Source organism: Athalia rosae, chromosome 3 (assembly GCF_917208135.1).
Source record: "Athalia rosae chromosome 3, iyAthRosa1.1, whole genome shotgun sequence".
Lineage (NCBI taxonomy): Eukaryota > Metazoa > Arthropoda > Insecta > Hymenoptera > Athaliidae > Athalia > Athalia rosae.
Window position 1 is genome coordinate 6,222,475 of NC_064028.1, and position 18,392 is coordinate 6,240,866.

The window sequence follows — 18,392 nt, forward strand, 5'->3', positions numbered from 1 at the left end:
TGAGACGCGTTCCGTGATCGGTTGAAATACAACCGCGGCGAGTAGCGAGCTCCGGGTAAAACTGGCGCGGCGAAGAAGGCGAAGCGGGAACCCTATGGGCCGTCGGAGTTGCTCCTGCGACCCGGTTGACGGTAGCTAATTAATGCCCTGTCGTTTTCCAAGTTCTTGCCGCGGTAACACCGAGCGCGAGAGGAACGACGACGAACGGCTTCGAGATGCGGCGCAGAAGCCGCGGTATCCATAGAAGCCAAATGGTTCCAGCCTCCGCGTCGCGTTGCAAGTTGCACCGGTGTGGAGAACAGCCGCAACGATCCGCGCGGTTCCACCGGCATGTAATAGAGCTGATTACGGGCCAATTAATGGTCGCCCTTGGTACATTAATTGCAATTACGAAATTAGTAGGGCGTGTTGTGCACATGCGTACGCTGTCATTATCGCCTCCCGCTTCTATAACACAAGGTTTCAGCTTTTCCTCTCCTCCAGCTATTATGTTACCTGTGTACGCGTACCACCTATACACCTCCGAGAGCAAAGATTACACCTATACGCGCCGGCGGCACCGGTCTATATGGTTTTACGGGATACGGGGCTCGCGGGTTCCGATAAAACCGACGCGCATTACGGACCTCGCCTAACTACGCGACGATTCTTTTTATCCGTCGATATTACAACGTTCGCCGCGAACGAGAGACGACCGATCGAAAATCGGGATAAACACGTTACGCGCGTCTCATTCGCGCGAGGCGTCGCTGTCGCCGCGTACGCCTCGTCTCTAATAGATTCGTTATTTTTCCACCGTGAATTCAAGGGACACGGGGGGTAGGACGACACAGGACGGAACGTGAGCAGCGTAGCAAATTTCAGGGGCAGCTAGGGCTCCGGGCTATGGAAAATTGAACGCGTGTAAAAAATAATCGTGCGGCACATCAAAGCAGCAGCTCCGTCGCGGAAAGTTGCGACTCGCATGTCTCAAATTTTTACGCGACAGGCTCGACTTGCTCTTACCATCCCACCTTGCGGATCTCTCGCGCACGTTGTACGCGGTGCCCGTGATGGCGCCAGTTCTATGAGGTGTTTTTTTTTTCTTTTTTTTTTTTTCTATAAGGATATTCACGTTATCGCATCCTCGATCTGTATTCGAGACAAACTTCTTAATCCGTCGAGGGGGGAATTCGGATCGTTTTTCCGTCGGGTCCAGCTCCTCTCCTCGATTTCTCGCTTTCATTTTGAATTTTATTTTATTTTCTATTATTTTATTGTACCGATCCGCCGTCTAATAATAGGACGTCAGTCTGTTAGGTCCTGATTATTATCCGAAGATCAAGGCCGGCTAGTTACTTCGCGGAGAGCTACCGTTAAATCAGATGATGGTACCAGCTATAACCGTATCGGAATCACCGCGACCACCGATCCAATTTTCTATCCCACTCTTATCATTTAATTAAAATTCATATAGCTATACCGTACTACGCCACGCAATACAACGTGGTACACCGTGTAAGCGGCTATCGGCACATAAACGCTGCAATCGTGAAAGAATTTCTTTTTTTTTTTTTTCATTTTCTTGTAGCTTAAATTTTATTCATTACAATCGCAGAGTATTTCGATATCTGGTAAGGATAACGGAGGGAATATCCAACGGGGATAGTCGCGGTGTATCTACAATAACGTCGGGCATAAGACGTAACGTGTAACGAGTGTCGTTGCTGAAAGTTGCAGCTGGAGGCGCAACTTCCTCGCAAATTGTAACAGATTTGAACGATACAACTTTAGCTGGTTCGAAATCGCGATTTCCCACCAGATAGATAAAAGGCGAGAGGAGCTAGTTCGCGTTGCACGTATGTTTCACGTGTGTACGTACGTAGGTAGGTAGGTAAGTACGTTGGAAGTGAGGTAGTTTTGCGGTTGAAATAATCGTATATGTATACAGATAGATAGCAGAAACTCGGCCGGGCTTACACATCGTAACGTACGTGAGATGCGACGCGTTTGTGTTGTATAAGGGGAATTTTGCTGTCGGAGGTATAAGGTGAAGCGAACTGGAGCTTACCCGCGTGTTCACCGTTTACCATGATTTACTCGGATCTCGTGGCATCTCAAAGCGACCGCCTCTGCCCCACTCGGGGGTAGGGTACACGTTTACCTGTGTGAAGCGTCCGCCATTTGCATTTCACATTGTTATACCTGAACGAATGGTTATCCTGTCAATGCGGGTAATATATCGATAAAACTGTTATATGCCTCGGCTATGAAACGCGCACAACCGGGATCTCTATGAAGCCAAAGATTACGCCTCTGGCCTCGCGCGGGTATTATAGTTTAAGACTGCTCAGCTGATGCTCACTCTTTTCTCACAATGAGAAACGTTCGGTCATTCCAGGGTATCGCGGATGTACGGACTCAAATTATACTACCGATCGATACGATACTCCGCTCGTTCGATTCGATACGCCTTTGAAAATCACACGGAATTTTCGATATCCGAACAACGGAGATCAATTATCCATTGATCGTATAGTTCAAGCCTTTCGATTTTGGAAATCGTTTTCTTTTTCTCTCTCGGTGGTTTACCCTTGGAAGTCGACGATGTCAATTCGGCCTAATCTAAAATGGCTTTTGGGGGAGGGGGCGATTAATTCCCGCTAACGTTGAAACGCGAATTTATCCAACATCCGACATTCGTCACGGCAGTTTAGATTCGGACGCGGTGAAATATTGTATATTGGAACGGATGTTGGGTTTTATAGTTCTCAAAGAGGCATGCAATAATTCAGACGTAATGAGGGACAGGCCCTGAGCGCCATAGGCATCACATCAATATGGCTTCGTAGCGTTTAGTGGCCCATTATCTTTCACCTTGTACCTTTTGCACGCCTTTCGCGATGCAAGTTACTCCACATGGTATACCCCTCGCTTGTACCAACGAGTACGAATGTGGGGGATATGACACGCATATATATTCCACATACGTTACGTACCTTTTCTCCGAGCCTTTGGCGCCAGGGGCATCGTTCGCTTATTTCAAGGAGTTCTGTCACCAGGTGTCATTAAAACGTCTGGTTAGGGAGACTCGAAAAGCGAGCGAGTGGGAACGATAGAAAAAAAATACACGCGGGGTGGACGGGGTATAACCCCGAACGTCTCAACGCCGGCGGTGTGGAATGCAGAATCAGGTGTTAATTGCGATCCGTAAGTCGAGAAACTAAAACCTGCGGATTCTCGCTACGAGGCACCCCAGTTTAATATTCGTCACCGCGGTAGTCGAACCCGGACCCGCCGCAACACGTGCGCGTATACCTGCACGAGCACCAGATCTGAATATAACTTCGAACTCATTCTATTCTAATGTTTAATCCCATATCGGTAGTAACGGTGTGCTATATCCATTATGTACAAACCACTTGTCTATTCCTCCATTTCTCTCGTTTGTTTCAACGATCGTTTCAATTATGTACCTGCGGGATACGTATAATACGATAACGGAAACGCCGATTGTTTCGTTTCAGAGGAATGAGATTTTTCGGGAAATAAAAAAAAAAATGGAATCGACACTCCGATTTCCCACCCCCGAAAATTCTGACGCTTCGTCGCGGAAGAGAAAGCTGAAGAAAATTTCGCACACTGTTGTACCTGTCGGATTGAAATATATAAGAGTTGACACCCCTATAAATTTGAATTTATGATATTGAGTTCGGCGAGCTAATCCGCCCACCCCGTCCACCTTTAAGTAATTAACGAGTGCTTTTACCCGAATTAATTGCGTCCCCCATCTGCACGATGTCCCGCGCGCCACGATTAATCGTAATTCGAGCACGTTCTCCTATCTTTTAATCGCCACTAAGATATTTTAATTGCATTTGTGAAATGCCTCGGCTCAATAAAACCGCGGGAGAAATGATTACGGTGTAACGCGTATAGGTATACGCCACACCGTATAGTACCGTAAACGATGCGGGCGCAGTGGTCATGGTTGTGCTATGGATACGCGTATGTATAGCGGTATATATCGGTAATCGATCGATCGATTTATCAACTTCTTAGAAATTTTTATTCTCCTATCCGCGGCCAGTTTTTATTTTATTTTAAAGAAAAAAAAAAAAAAACAGGCGCAACATTGTCGCGGGGGACTCGGGAGACGGCTGCAGCGTGCGCTGAAATATAAATCATTGATCGCATCTGGGATGTATAATACATACCTATATGCATAATATATACCTGTACACAGAGTGCGTATATAATACACGCTCCGCGAAACCTCATTTTATACGTATCCCTTCGACTCTTGGCTTTTGCTCCATTCTTCCTTGTTTTTAAGTACATTTTCTCTTTATTTTCCTCCACTTTTTCCCCCTTTTTGTTTCCGCCGTATTTTCTTCATTTATTTTTCTTATCTCGCGCTACCGTGGAATCACGCTATTGAGATGCCCGTGGTAACGGATCGCCCCATACACGCCTTATGGTCCAGCTCTCTAGCTCTCTTAGCTTTATAGCTTTTATAGCTATAAGCTGCCGCGGCTACCGCCGCACCGCCTTTCTGATTTCTTACCGGGAACACGCAACTGCGGAAGCTATCCCTCTTACCGCTGCTGCACTGTTAACACCTTGCTACCCGTGACACAACCGCAATATACCCCGTAGCTGCACGCGACTCAAGGTGAAGGGCGACCGAACGAAATAACAGAAATTTTCATCACGCGCGTCAAAAAAGCACGACGCGAAAAAATCCGCTCGAGGGAAACTCGCGTCGAATTTTCCTCGTTCGACAATTCCGAGGGTGGACGAAAAAAAAAACCCCACAGCTCGTTTCCGAACTCGAAAAACCCATTCCATACCGTGGTCATTTTTCGGACCGATGAACTCGAGTCCTCTCATTCCGGAGGTGCGGATCGCGTACCGTCGACCATCCGTTGGCAACGGTGAGATACTTACTCAGCCTTGTACTTTGATGGAAAAAATGAAGCGAGTGTCTTTTATACGCTCGTCCGCCGCCAGTTATATTTCCCTACCCTTTGTAATTATTCACGGGTGTATTTCACCGCGTTCTCTGTATGTGTATAGAATACCGTGTACTCGGGTGTACGTATACGTGCCCGAGAGTCGGCGATCTCGCGTGTCACCGAGATGCAGACTTCCTGGACACGTTACCCCCGTATACGGTAATCGAGTATTCCCTCCCCACCGTACAACGGACCATAGTTTGAATCTCTCGGCTGGTGGCAAACGCGCGATGCCTCGAAGGCGCAGGTGTGGCGGTCCGGACCACAAAGAGATTACCTTTCCGTAGATGGCTCAAGCAAGCCACGTAAGTTTGCTGCGACGTGCTTCCCGAGAGTAACCGGGACACGGGGGGGCGGGGGAGGAGGGGGGAGGGGGGGTGGGGAGGAGGCCGCACTCCCGTAGCAGCATTTGCCTGCCACGCTCGGACCTCTTCCTGTCCGGAGGAAAGCGTCTAGGCCACCTGGAAGCTCGAGTCTACCTCAAGGGTATCCGAAAGCGGATGTACCGGAGCACCGTTCAACGCGTTCCAGTACCGCAAATTTGACCTTTCCAAGGTCGGGTGTTCCGAGGAGAGTCGAATAAAGCTGTCGATATTTACCGTAACTTGGTACGAGAGAAAAAAAAAAAAAAAAAAAAAAAAAAACATACGGGGAGAAGGATTATATGCGGAATAAGAGAAATAAAAGAACTCGTAGGATAGGAGTCTAGGATCTCATTCTTTAACAGGATACGGGGAGATGAGAAGATAGCTTTGTACCAAAGAAACTGTGCTGCTTCTGCTACTGCTGTAGCTTCTTTGACTTGAATTACGCCAGGCTAAAGTTTCACCGGGGCTCCTTCGCTACTCCGCGAGAAAGAAGAACCAAAAAAAAAAAAAAAAAAAACAAAAAGCAGAAGAGCCCGCAATCCAATCTGCGGGAACTGTTACCGCCCAGAAGAACGACGCCGATCGATATTTCATTTTTCTAAAACTGAAAAAATTCCTATCATCGATTTAAATGTTAAAAAAGCTACGTTACCTCCTCCTCGGACGACTTTTTCGTCATTTGGTTTCATTTAAAAGTCGTACCCCGGGATTCGAGGAGGAGGTTATTCTCTGACGTTAATGTTCTTTCTACTTGCGAGAACTGTCTCGGGATTTCCACCGTGAACGCACTGCAGAGCAACGCGAGAGGAGTTGGCTGGCTGCTATTCAAATGTAATGACCGTTTATAGGAAATAATGGCGAAGCCAGTTCGCATTTATCAGCTCGATGCATCCCCCGCCCGTTTACCCACTCCCCGATCACCCATTCATTCATACCGGTCGAAGACGTGAAATAATTGACTTCACCAGCGGCAGGAACTTATATTATTTACATTCTTCTTTTTACCTTCCTTCTTGCCTCCTTCGTTTTTTTTTTTCTCATCCTCCGTCGCCTCACAACCGGACTCCTTAAACTACTCGCGGTCCGAAGAGTATCCTTTTTTTTTTTTTTTTTTTTTTTCTTTCCACTCGTCTCTCGTCGCGACCTCACTTCCTATTTCCAAATTGAGTAACAACGTAGGTACGAACGGTCGGTTCGTCAGTCATATTCTTACATGAGTCACCGCGACGATCCTCGATAGCGACGTGGTTTGTACATAAAGTTCTCGTTTTATTCGACGTATGGTTTTTTCCTTTTTTTCTATTTTTTTTCTTTTTTTTTTTTCTATCGAGGGACAATTTCAGATCGGTCTCGAGACGGTATAAAGTATATAGAGACACACCTGGCTACGGATAAAACAGATACTGGAGCACAGATATAGAATCCGATGCAGATCTTGACCGTGTTTTCCCGTTCCGTACAGATCTACCTCCTCCTTGCTCCGCTTCGCATCGTCGCAGTGCATTAGGTTCTCAGTTTCTCACCCCTCGAAATCTCCATTTACGTCTTATTCAAAGATCTGCGTGAGATTTCGCAGATTATTTATTCATCCCCCCCCCACCCCACCCCCGCCTCCTTCACCCCCTGTTCCTTATACTCCTTTAACACACGTGGCATTCAACGCGCTCCGACACATTCATCGCATTCATTCGCCCTCCATAACCATCCTACGCACAGTTTATTCCTTCTGCGGCACCCACGCATTTCTATTTACTCTCGGTTCGAATATATTTAACACTGACGTTTCGCGGCTACATGTTTATACCTATACACGCATACGTATATTTATACGTATTTATGTAATATAACTCGTGGATAGGTACATAAGGTTTATGTACATAATGGTATGTACGCATTCACGCACGCGAGCCACCTTTGCAACCACTTTTTAGCGACGCGCGGACGCCGCGATTATCCCAAGAATTTGCACCGCAGCTGTGCCACTCCGTGACGCAAAAGCCGAAGTGGGCAACTTTTAAAAAGCTACGGTAGTGGTGTACGGCGTTGCATAGGATGGAATAGCGTTAACTCAGGCTCAACATTTCTCACAGCGTTATAGATAGTTTCTTGCGTATTTAGAGTTTCTGCAATTATAATCGTAAGAGGGGGGGCAAGTCGTCGGCCGTTTGCAGCAGCGCGCGTACGCGGTGTGAACAATTTTCAAATTCCAAGTCGCTGCTTCTGATTATATTATATCGCTTGAATTATCATGATTATCATCGGTGTATTACCGCCGTCCGCTTTACCCTGGGACGTATATCCGGCGTATTATACATATATACAGAGACGTGGTACAGATTGCGCGGCGTAGGGTTGGTTATACGGTATGCGCGAATAAATCAGAGTCATCGATGATCTCTAATTTTAATTGACGTTATGATGAATCGCATTAAAATTTATCACTGACTTTTCTATATCTTATTAACTATAACATGCAGCGAGATAGCAACAAGCGTTCCCAATGATCAGCGGCAACGGTTGGATCAGCTAGCTGGCTGGCTGGCTGGCTAGTTTCAAAGTTAATAGCGCAGACATAGGGAGCTGCTGCTTGGCATCGTGTTCATGCCGACTGTTTTAATTGAAGGCAACCTTTTCCATTTAACCATTTGCGCGGGTACGGTTGTGCGGCTCGCACACCGGCACATCGCACTCCCGTATCGCGGATAAAAATGTATCTGCTTCTGGTCGGTGATCCGCCCACCCAACCTGTCAGAAACAAGACACCGCAAGGACTACTTTCTTATGTACAATACCAGCTACTATACCCTTTTACTATTATCTATTTACGAGCGGTTGCAAACAATACTACAGAATTCTACCACGGCACTACCCGTAACCGCCGTCCCGGTGGTCTTGATATTGCATACATATACATATATGTATGTATGTACATACGTATACGTGCGTGTGTATAATATACGTGCAAAACGTCGTTTACATTTAAGCCTATAATGCCGGTGTGGAGGTAAATGACACTTTTCATTATATTTATAATACACCATAGCTTCCACGAGGTATATACCAGAGGTAATTAAATACCCACAGACATAGATTGGATAATGACATGGAATTATTATAATTAGCTCGCATTACTCAACCTCTCCGTACGGACACATCCCAGAAAGCACGTCAACTTGTTTTCAACTCGGATTTACTTTTTTTTAATTATTAATTTTTCCCTTCTTCCTTTTCGCTTCCTCGCGAAGACGGAGTGGAAGAAAATTTTTCAAGGAATCAATTACCGATCTTCGCGTCTCAACACCAACGATCGACCGACGGTGCCAGGGTATTTTGCAATTCCGTTCTTTTCTTTTTTTCTTTTTTTTTTTTTTTTGAAATTTTTTCGCCCTCCCATTTTCGACCAAGGAACGGATCTGTGCCCTTCTTACCACTGTTCTAGCGGTTCACTCGTCGACGACACCTCGCGACAATGAACGATAGCGTAACAAGCGATTAAAAGTATGAAATGCAAACGTGATCGTGTGCGCGTGTGTTTGATTGCAGGATACACGCGGACACACTGCTTGGATTATTTTACGCCGCCCTCGGGCGTAAAATGTGCAGGACGGATGGAGGCGTGTCAGGGTCGAGTCCAGTTTTCAATTTTAATGCATACACACCAGATAACACGCCTAACCGCGTGTAACGAAGTCTAAACTCTTTGTCACTTTGGAAAAAAAAAAAATTTTCCTCCCGGCAGCGGTACCGTCAAATACGAAGCTTTTCGTAATACGGACAAATTACTCCAAATTTTTTTTTTTTTTCTTCGAACGCGACTGATCTTTTTTTTTCATAAAATTCTCCCACGTTAAAAATGACCGTTTCGTCGGTCCGATCGATCGCCGTTTCTTTTCTTCCTTCGATTTAAATTTTTTAGGATCAAAAGTGACGGCGCAGGTACGGATATGGCGCGCACGGGGGGATCTACGTGTATCCATCTCTACTATTTTGCGGTGAGTTCGTGGCGGAGTATTTCATGGTATTTTTAAGGGAGGACGCCAGCGGTGTACGGTGCTGTATACGTAGCGATGGTATGCCCGTTAATTATACGGGAATCGAGAGAAACGGGCAGGCTAAAATTACCCGGACGTTATGGAACAAACTCTCCACGGGTTGCTCGCTGGTAGCCGCAGCAACTCGCAACGGCAGCCAGCTAAGGCTAAGCTAAGCCGAGCTAAACTAAGCTAAGCTAACAAGGAGACCTTGCCAAGTGCCACCCACCGATTTTGATGAAACTTCGCAGGATGAAAGAATAGCCAAAAAAAACGGATACGTGTTTCGGCTTATCCGTAGACACTCAACCGTTTTCGAGAAAATTACGATTGAAACACGAAAAAATCTTGACGTCGCTTCATGACTCTGCCCGCGCGCCACCTGTACAAGCAGTCCAGTGGCGTAGCGGCTAGGGCGACAGCTTCGAGTTTTGACGCCCCGGGTACGAATCCCGGTCAAATTTTTTTTTTTTTTTTTCAAATTCTTCGTCAAAGTATGCTGCGCGAACGTTCCTTATTTTATTGGGAAATACAAGGACCCTTTATTTAAATTACAATTATTCCAATTATGCTACAGGGTATTAATTAGGTTTAAAAATAATTAGAAATAACAAATGGATAGCAGTGAGTGGCTTAATTTTTATGTTTATTATTACATTATATTCCGATTAATTTAACAATATTCAGTGCATTCGTCGGGATGGTACCTATCATAATAACATTCGAAGCATAAATATTCTCTGCACCAAGAGCATCGTGCGAAGGCACTTTTGCCGCAATCGCATTTTTGAGTGTGGACGTCGTCCGGAAACACAATGTCGTTGACGTTATTAAATACCTCGCGATCCAACGATAATTTTGCGGCGAACCATGCATATCGAATCATTTTTTCGAATGCTGGTGCCCGCAATTGATTGTGCACCAGAGAATGTATTTTTATCGCGTCGCGTCTACTTGTAATTTCTCTCCGCAGTGTAATCAGGACGGGGCAGTTTTGGAGACGTCGAATGTAGTTTTTTACCTGCCGGTAAAAGTATACATCGCACGGCTGGCATAGCGGAGTACACTTCGGAGGTATCACCTTCAACGAACAAGTTGGCATTCCGTCCTCATCCACGAATTTCCCATCATACATGGAGACGTCGCTTTGCCCACCCCACGAATCAATTATGAACAAAAATGGTTCCGTTTTTACGTAAGGTTTTAAAACTTTATCCAAAAAGAGATTGTATGTATCCTTCGTGAGTTTTCCAGATTTTGTGGCGGTTATATACACGTTCTTATATTTGTCCATCATTTGTGTCACCTCTTGTTGTACTCGAGGACCGAATTTGCTATTAGGCTCTTGGAGACAGATGAATACCATGGGTAGCAGCTTTCCAGAAAGTGTTAGCCCGTACTGGGCGGTATATGAGTGTGTCAGTTGATTCAACTGGCCGACAGCAACTTGCGTGACTTTTTCACCTCGGAAAGATAATGTTCGGTTGCTACTGATACGATATTCGCACCCGGTTTGGTCCGTATTAATTACAAAATCAGGATCGAAGTTTGATATCACACTGGATGTTTGATGTTGAAATTCAGCAGCGATTCGCAATAATTCATCAAACGTACGTTTTTCTTTCGAGCTCACGTATTTTGTAACATGGCGCTGCCGAATTTTGTGCTTGGACTTGAAGGATTCGCACCATGATTGTGAAGCTTGAAATTCAAAAGTTTCGGAGAGCAACGGGGCCGCGGCAGCCATTGCCCACTGCCGCAATGTTCGGGTGGTGACCAAGTGCGCATCTTTTCTGGCTTCTTGAAAACGATCAAACACCCACGTATCGATGAATTTATATTTATCAAGTTTTGAACCACCGTCCTGCACGTGATTTTTCCATCGCCAGAGCTGCTTCTTATTCGTAAGTTTGCGCGTGGTTTTTGATGCCAATGTTTTTATGGACCATTGCGGATGCAGTTCCGCAAGTCTGACCGCCTTCAACTGTAATGAAAAATAGAATTTACATCATACCTCACGCCGAGTTCTACCGACACAGGTAAAACAATCAATTTTAAAAAAACGTTATTAGACGTGAAACTTACCTTCAAATCAAATGGAACCGGATCTATTCCTGGTTGATCTTCACTCTTTGCTGGTGAACTGGAAGAGTCTTCTGTCGCGTGATCAATGCTTGTCGGTGATACTTGCAGATCGTCGGTATCCAATTCGCATTCTTCCTCTGCAGCCAATAATTCGGTTTCTTCGACGAACTCGCCACCATTGATTATGTTTATGATTTCTTTCGCCATCTTTTCACCCATAATTTGGGATCGTTTTGAAATTTCTGCAGTTCGCGATTTATAAATCATGTCCATTTTTTCCAATAGTTCCATACAATAGTACACTGCACCAGTTATCTCTTTTTTCGTGTCCTCACTCACTGTTCCACATTCATCCAGTATATCAAAAGATTCACTACTCATAGATTCACTCGGAAAATCTGATTGTGAAGTTCCTGCTGCAGGGACACTTTCATCGTGGCTATTTCTTCTTCTTAATTTTTGCGGAGGCTCCATTGCACGTCTACTCGTTTTGAAAACTGACGACTAACTAACGACCAGGCCCCAGGATTTTCGCCACTTCTTACCTGAAAGGGACGAAAACCCACCGGGCCGGTCAGAACCCCTCGAGTACAATAACGTCCGCGACAGCAGTTGCAGGTACCGACCAGTCAAAAATATTTCGTATTATTTTCTACGAATTATTGGCCGGTTGGCTACGACTAGCCTACCTGGCCTACCTGGAAACCTACCCCGTAGCATAATTCGGAAAAACGGACAGTTTCTTCGAAATGATGAATTGTAATTTAAATAAAGGGTCCTTGTATTTCCCAATAAAATAAGGAACGTTCGCGCAGCATACTTTGACGAAGAATTTGAAAAAAAAAAAAAAAAAAAAAATTTGACCGGGATTCGTACCCGGGGCGTCAAAACTCGAAGCTGTCGCGCTAGCCGCTACGCCACTGGACTGCTTGTACAGATGGCGCGCGGGCAGAGTCATGAAGCGACGTCAAGATTTTTTCGTGTTTCAATCGTAATTTTCTCGAAAACGGTTGAGTGTCTACGGATAAGCCGAAACACGTATCCGTTTTTTTTGGCTATTCTTTCATCCTGCGAAGTTTCATCAAAATCGGTGGGTGGCACTTGGCAAGGTCTCCTTGTAAGTATGTCCGCGTCCCAATGCTGCCGGTTGTGTAGCTCGATCGCTAACGACCTCGAGATCGTTCTTCCCGGTCGACGGTTATCCCGATCCATCCCGGTTATTAAGACGTTCAACCTGAAATATAGCGTCCAACGGAATAATTGCCCTTCATTCCCCCGCGTATGTATATGTATAACTACGTTTGAAAAGTCCCTTTTTTCTTCCATTTCGTTTTTTATTTTTATTTTTTTTTTCTTCTTTCTCGTTAAACTCGCACTGCGGATCGTACATACCCAGGCGATACGCCATCGGAGACTATATCGTTATTTATCGTCTAACTATTTTTCAGATGAAGCGCGCGCGAACTGCGGAGGTATAAGTCGCCACTCATTTTCAGGAATCACGACCGATTCTAATCCTGATCTATACGCCGCAAGAATTATCCGAGTCCCCCTTCCAGTGAATCGAGAATAGCGCGATGTAAATTCTCCACTTGTCGCGTTCTTTTTCGTTTTCGAGCCGAGAGGAAGAAATGATGAAATTTTCGCAACTACGCGGACAACGGAAGCGAAAGGCTCCTCGCGTTTACGCGAAGATCGTTGAAAACTCAGTCGATCGATAGACGTTGATTAGCCGGACGTAAAAAATTCGATCAAATGAAATTTAGCAACGGCCGACGCACCGCAGGTGTCGCTCGCTTTTTGCCTCCTCATGATTTTTCGTGATCGTACAAAGCCACGGATATTATTTAATTTCATTCCCGTGAAACACCGCGCGGATGGAAACAACAATCGTTCGTGTGCGTCGGGATATCGGTGAGTCAAAAGTCGAATAAGACCGCCCGAGGCTTCGGAAGCTCAAACGATTCGATTGGCCGAATGTTCGAATAAATCGGAATATAATATAATACAATCGTATAGGACGCGTGTAGAGCTACGTGGGTCCTAGTCGGATAGAAATAGTTTTGGTTGTTCGACGAACGCTCGTGTTGGAATCATTGAAATTAAGGAGGCGATTAAGGCGCCTAATTTATCGCTTTATTATCGCTGATTAATTGTGCTCCGAGTAATTGGCCCAGATTGACCAATCAGGGATCAGAGGATATCGTGTGGGTTTTTCTATTTATAATAAGCATCGTAAGATACGTACACCTCTACACGTACACACATTTACATCGCGATCACCGATGCAATTCAATCGTAATTTCTAATTCTCTTTCTTTCTTTTTTTTTTTTCTGTTTTTTTTTTTTTTGATACTCGGAGAGAACAAGACGACAGATCCTTTTTTTCCATACGATAATAACATACTTATTAATAACGGTAGGAAGACGTCGGATTATTTCGTAGAATTAGCCTATGTTTAGAATATACATATATATTTATACCGACACCGTCGAGCTTTCGAAAATCCTAGAACTTTAATAACCAGAAATCACACGCGCAATACGTGATCCCCCGCAGCGAATACAAGAGGCACACTGAATATAAATACCTAATTGTCTGTAATTTCTATCCGTCAATCGGCGGTTTGAGCCACCGCTGCTGGTTATGCTCGCCACGGATATTGCTGCGAGCAAAGAGCGGGATTTTCTATCCGTCCATCAATATTATTAACCAACGTTTACATCCACCTTTTAGAGATATATCTCTACCGAGCGTATATAGTTCCACGCACCGTGATTAACGGGCTGGAAAATCTGCGCGTTAAAACCGTCATTACGCAATTTTGATTATCGGCGTATCGGAGCGAAAGAACGTTGCGCAAAACAAAAAAAAAAAAACCCTTCTCTTGACGCCGCGCCGGCGAATTGACATGTAAAACCGACGGCGCTCCCGGGACGACGGTCATTTGCTCCTACTTTAGTACAATTTTATAGACCTGAGGATAATCAATGTAATTTTCAATCGCCCAGTTGCTCTGTGAAATTTATGAACCAACGTCCTCAAAAAATACACATTATTTCCAAGCTTGACTTCGTCCCCCCCCCCCCATTGTACCCACCTGCCGTGACAAAGGGGAGATTTCAGTTTCGTTTCCATCGTACCATCTCGGTGGCAAATACACTTTTGATCGCTTATCGGAAAGTTTGTTTTTTTTCAATCCTCATCCCCTTTCGAGCGGCCGGAAGGCACGCGATCCAAAAGATCGACCATTTTCTACCGAACTAGGCTACAGTTTGGCTGAACTAAGCAAGTCCGGTGTAATGCAGAGATGAGATCGTAGCGGCATTCTTTGCTATTGAAGCTGTCTGGAGAGATACACGTGTACGTAGTATAGATTTATGTACGTAAACAGTGTACGTATACCTTCAACCACGTGATCATCGCCGTACCGCGGATGTATAAACGCGGGGCCCCTGGGCTGGCGCATGCCGTTAATGGCTGCCAAGTAATTATTGTCTTAAGCCAGGTGGTCCGCTGTTACTTATTAGTGCCATAATACAAACCGCACCGCACGGAAACCTAGGATAAAGGAGCTCCTGTCAACGGAGCGAAACCCCACGTTGCGAGAGAAAATCCGTAATAATAATTTTTCTCCTCGGACTCTTCGTTTCTCTCGTGTTGTCAAAAAGCGCGACGGATCTCCTCTCCCCCCTCCCCGCCCCCCTTGGAATTGATAAAATTTCTTTTAAAATGTTCGAGTTTAACGGAGAGCGCACCTACCGTATAAAGAGTGAGGATGTATAGGAATAGAGCTTTGGCCGCATGAAGAAGTACAGGAAGAAGTATCGGCTGTAACTCGCGGATGGATTCATAAACAAGCCTTGCCCAAGGAGTATTAGGATAGCGGCGGAGCTTGTATTTCACACCGGTTACAGCAGAATGGGATATTTTTCCATCGAACGGGACGAACCAGCGTAACTATCCGAGCTTACGAGTAAATCGAAGGGGACGGGGGTCGGGGCGGTAGGGGAAGAGGGGGGAAGAGGGGGGAAGAGGGGGGGAAGGGGGGGAGGGGGACGGTACAACCCGTAGATGGAATATTAATTTTTACTTCGTTAATTAACAGCTCGCTTTTACAAGAGAATGAAAATGAATGCCGTTGCGGGTTAGTTTGCGGAGGAGTTGGTTTTTTTTTTTTTTATTTCTTTATTCGCCATCGGTTAACCAGCGTATCACTTACAGTAGTTCGCGGTACGGGGCTTAGCCTACGTACGTACATACGATCCGAACGCACTGATTAAGAGCAATCAACTATTCCACGCTAAAGACCGTTTCATTGTTTCGAGTATAGAGCAGGGGGGATTTTCCGTGTGTAACGCGCCGCGACTTTATAAACTACGGTGTAATCTGTGCAGCCGCAACGGGTACACACGATCTCTCCACACCGTAGCCGGCGCAGTAATTTGATATAATTTTATATTCAACGGGGTACGAGAGGAGAATAATGTAAGAAGGAGAAAAGGATCGAAAGGAATGAAATTGAAATGGTAGAGGAGGAGAGAAAAATTTTCCGAGACGTACGAGTTCGCGTCTCTGACTCACGGCAGATGTGAGAGTGGAAGGAGCGCAGCAGAAGAAGCACCGGGTAGTTTGTAATTAATCATCTTTATCAATTCCCGCATCGCAATTACTCACGGGTAATTTTTCGATCATTAAAATGACATCGGTACCGCAGCCGGGATTGTAGCTATAAAGCGCAACTCGGCATTGGACATATTGCGGAATGAAAAATATACATATATGTAGAAAGATGCAGCCTGTACGTACGCGTACGTACGGTGGAACAGCGGTCGGAGGGTACCGGCACAAGGAATGTTGCTCCCCAACGGAAACTAGATTCTCTACCGGAAGTTACTCCGTTACTAAAGCGAAACGCACCTCATCTCTACTTGTGCGGCGCTGTTACATATGAAAAGGCACAACATTCGTGCATGAATATTTAATGGAGTTACGCGAACCTTCGCTTCTTTCATGTTGTTCACTAAGTGTATGTATATTTCAGTACGTACGTACGTATGAACGTAGGTACACGTACGCGTGTGTACGGCCAGCATAATCATCCCCCGATGAAAATTATCGCGAAACTAAAATTACCTACAAGGTTATAATTATTTTATGAGAAAATTACGATAATTAATACGCCTGATGAAATACGGTGAGATGTATGGAGCAAGAAATATTCTTCATTTCTTTTCTGTTCATACTTCCCATGTATCATCTAAATTTACTTCTCTTTTTTTCTTTGCGCTAACGTATTACTACACATTACACAAAACGGCTTCTGCACTTTTGCGCATACCGACGATAATCGCACGTAAATATGTTGGTGAAGGCGCGTTCTAAGATTCGGATTGCTGAGCTCAAAATGCACAGAAATACATTGGAAGAAAGCAAGAAAAAAATGTCGATTTTTGGGTCAAAAATGAAGTATTTTTCGAATTGATCATATGAAGTTTTCCTAACGCATTTTGACCTCAGGAACGCGAATCCGTTAAGTAAAATGAGCCACGAATTTTTCGCGATAACTCGATTAATTTTATAGTTGGACCAATTTGACTTCCGGATTTGAATTCCTGAGGTCAAGATACAGGAGAATAGCATACAGAATGAAATATTTTTTCTGACCCAAAATCGACAAAATTTCAAGGGGTTTCAATTTACCAGCGAGCCCGAGCTTAACTGGAGTCAGGTAGCCACGGGCGCGCGGTTTGTTGTGGGGAGTCACCTCTGTTCAGCCCCGAAGGTGACTTATCACAACAAAGCGCTACGCTGCTGGCTACGCTGACTCCAGTAAAGCTCGAGTTTGCTGGTAAATTGAGGAATTCGAATATTACGACCCAAGCATGGATTGCGACGAGTCAAAGTGGGTCTACGACTAATTGTAAAACCAAACGATATGTCTTATAATTTTTCTGCTCCCAACAGCGAATAATTGATGATTACTCGATCGATTGCATGAGTAGATGATTTTGGCTTTCAGATTTGGATTCTAGAGCTGATTATACGTGAGATTACTCTTGAAAAACCAAAAAAAAATTCGATTTTTGAGCAAAAAATAAATCATTGTTTTAATTGGGTTTAATATGCTTTTCTTACGTATTTCGGCCTCAGGAATCCGAATCTGAAAGAAAAATTGATCTATCTCTAAAATTGACCGAGTTATCGCCAATTTTCAGCTTTTTGGGGTCAAAAATAAAAAATTGATTTTTTAGTCTATCTTAATGTAATTTCAGCTCAGGAATCCGAATCCGAAAGAAAAATTGATCTATCTGCAAAAATGACTGAGTTATCCCCATTTTTTCGCATTTTTCGGTACAAATTTGAGGATATTTCGAAGGGAAAAAATCGTAGCTCAATTTGGACGACGGATTCGTGTTTCTGAGGCCAAAATACATAAGAAAAGTATCATACGATCAATTTTTTAAAATAAAAATTTTTGGCCAAAATTTGAGATTTTTCCAAGGGGTACCCCTTACGATTTTTTCAAATTTTGGCAAAAAATTTTTATTTTTAAAAATTGATCGTACGGCACTTCTCTCACGTATTTTGACCTCAGGAACACGAATCCGTTGTCCAAATTGAGCTACGATTTTTTCCCTTCGAGATATCTCCATTTGTATGCTAAAATAGTGAAAAAATGGCGATAACTCGATCAATTTTATAGATGGATCAATTTGACTTGTGAATTCGGATTTCTGAGATTAAAATACATCAGAATACATCAAAAAAGAATTTTTTCATTTTCGACCCCAAAACCGGAAAAAAATCCAAAGGAAACCCTTCGGTTTTTTCGATTCTTGGACGAAAAATGAAGTGATTCGAGAATTGATCCTATGACTCTTGTCTATTTTTCCACGTTGAATCGAGG

The 18,392-nt window shown here is 44.4% G+C and overlaps 1 protein-coding gene across 1 annotated transcript; it reads right to left on the reverse strand.

Annotated features, from left to right (window-relative positions):
• Nucleotides 1–9,832: 9,832 nt before the first annotated feature.
• On the reverse strand, nucleotides 9,833–11,209 carry LOC125500394. The gene has a single exon (XM_048653304.1). It carries the CDS (start codon nucleotides 11,141–11,143, stop codon nucleotides 10,070–10,072), a length of 1,074 nt encoding a protein of 357 aa, XP_048509261.1. The 5' UTR covers nucleotides 11,144–11,209; the 3' UTR covers nucleotides 9,833–10,069.
• Between the last annotated feature and the right edge of the window lie 7,183 nt (nucleotides 11,210–18,392).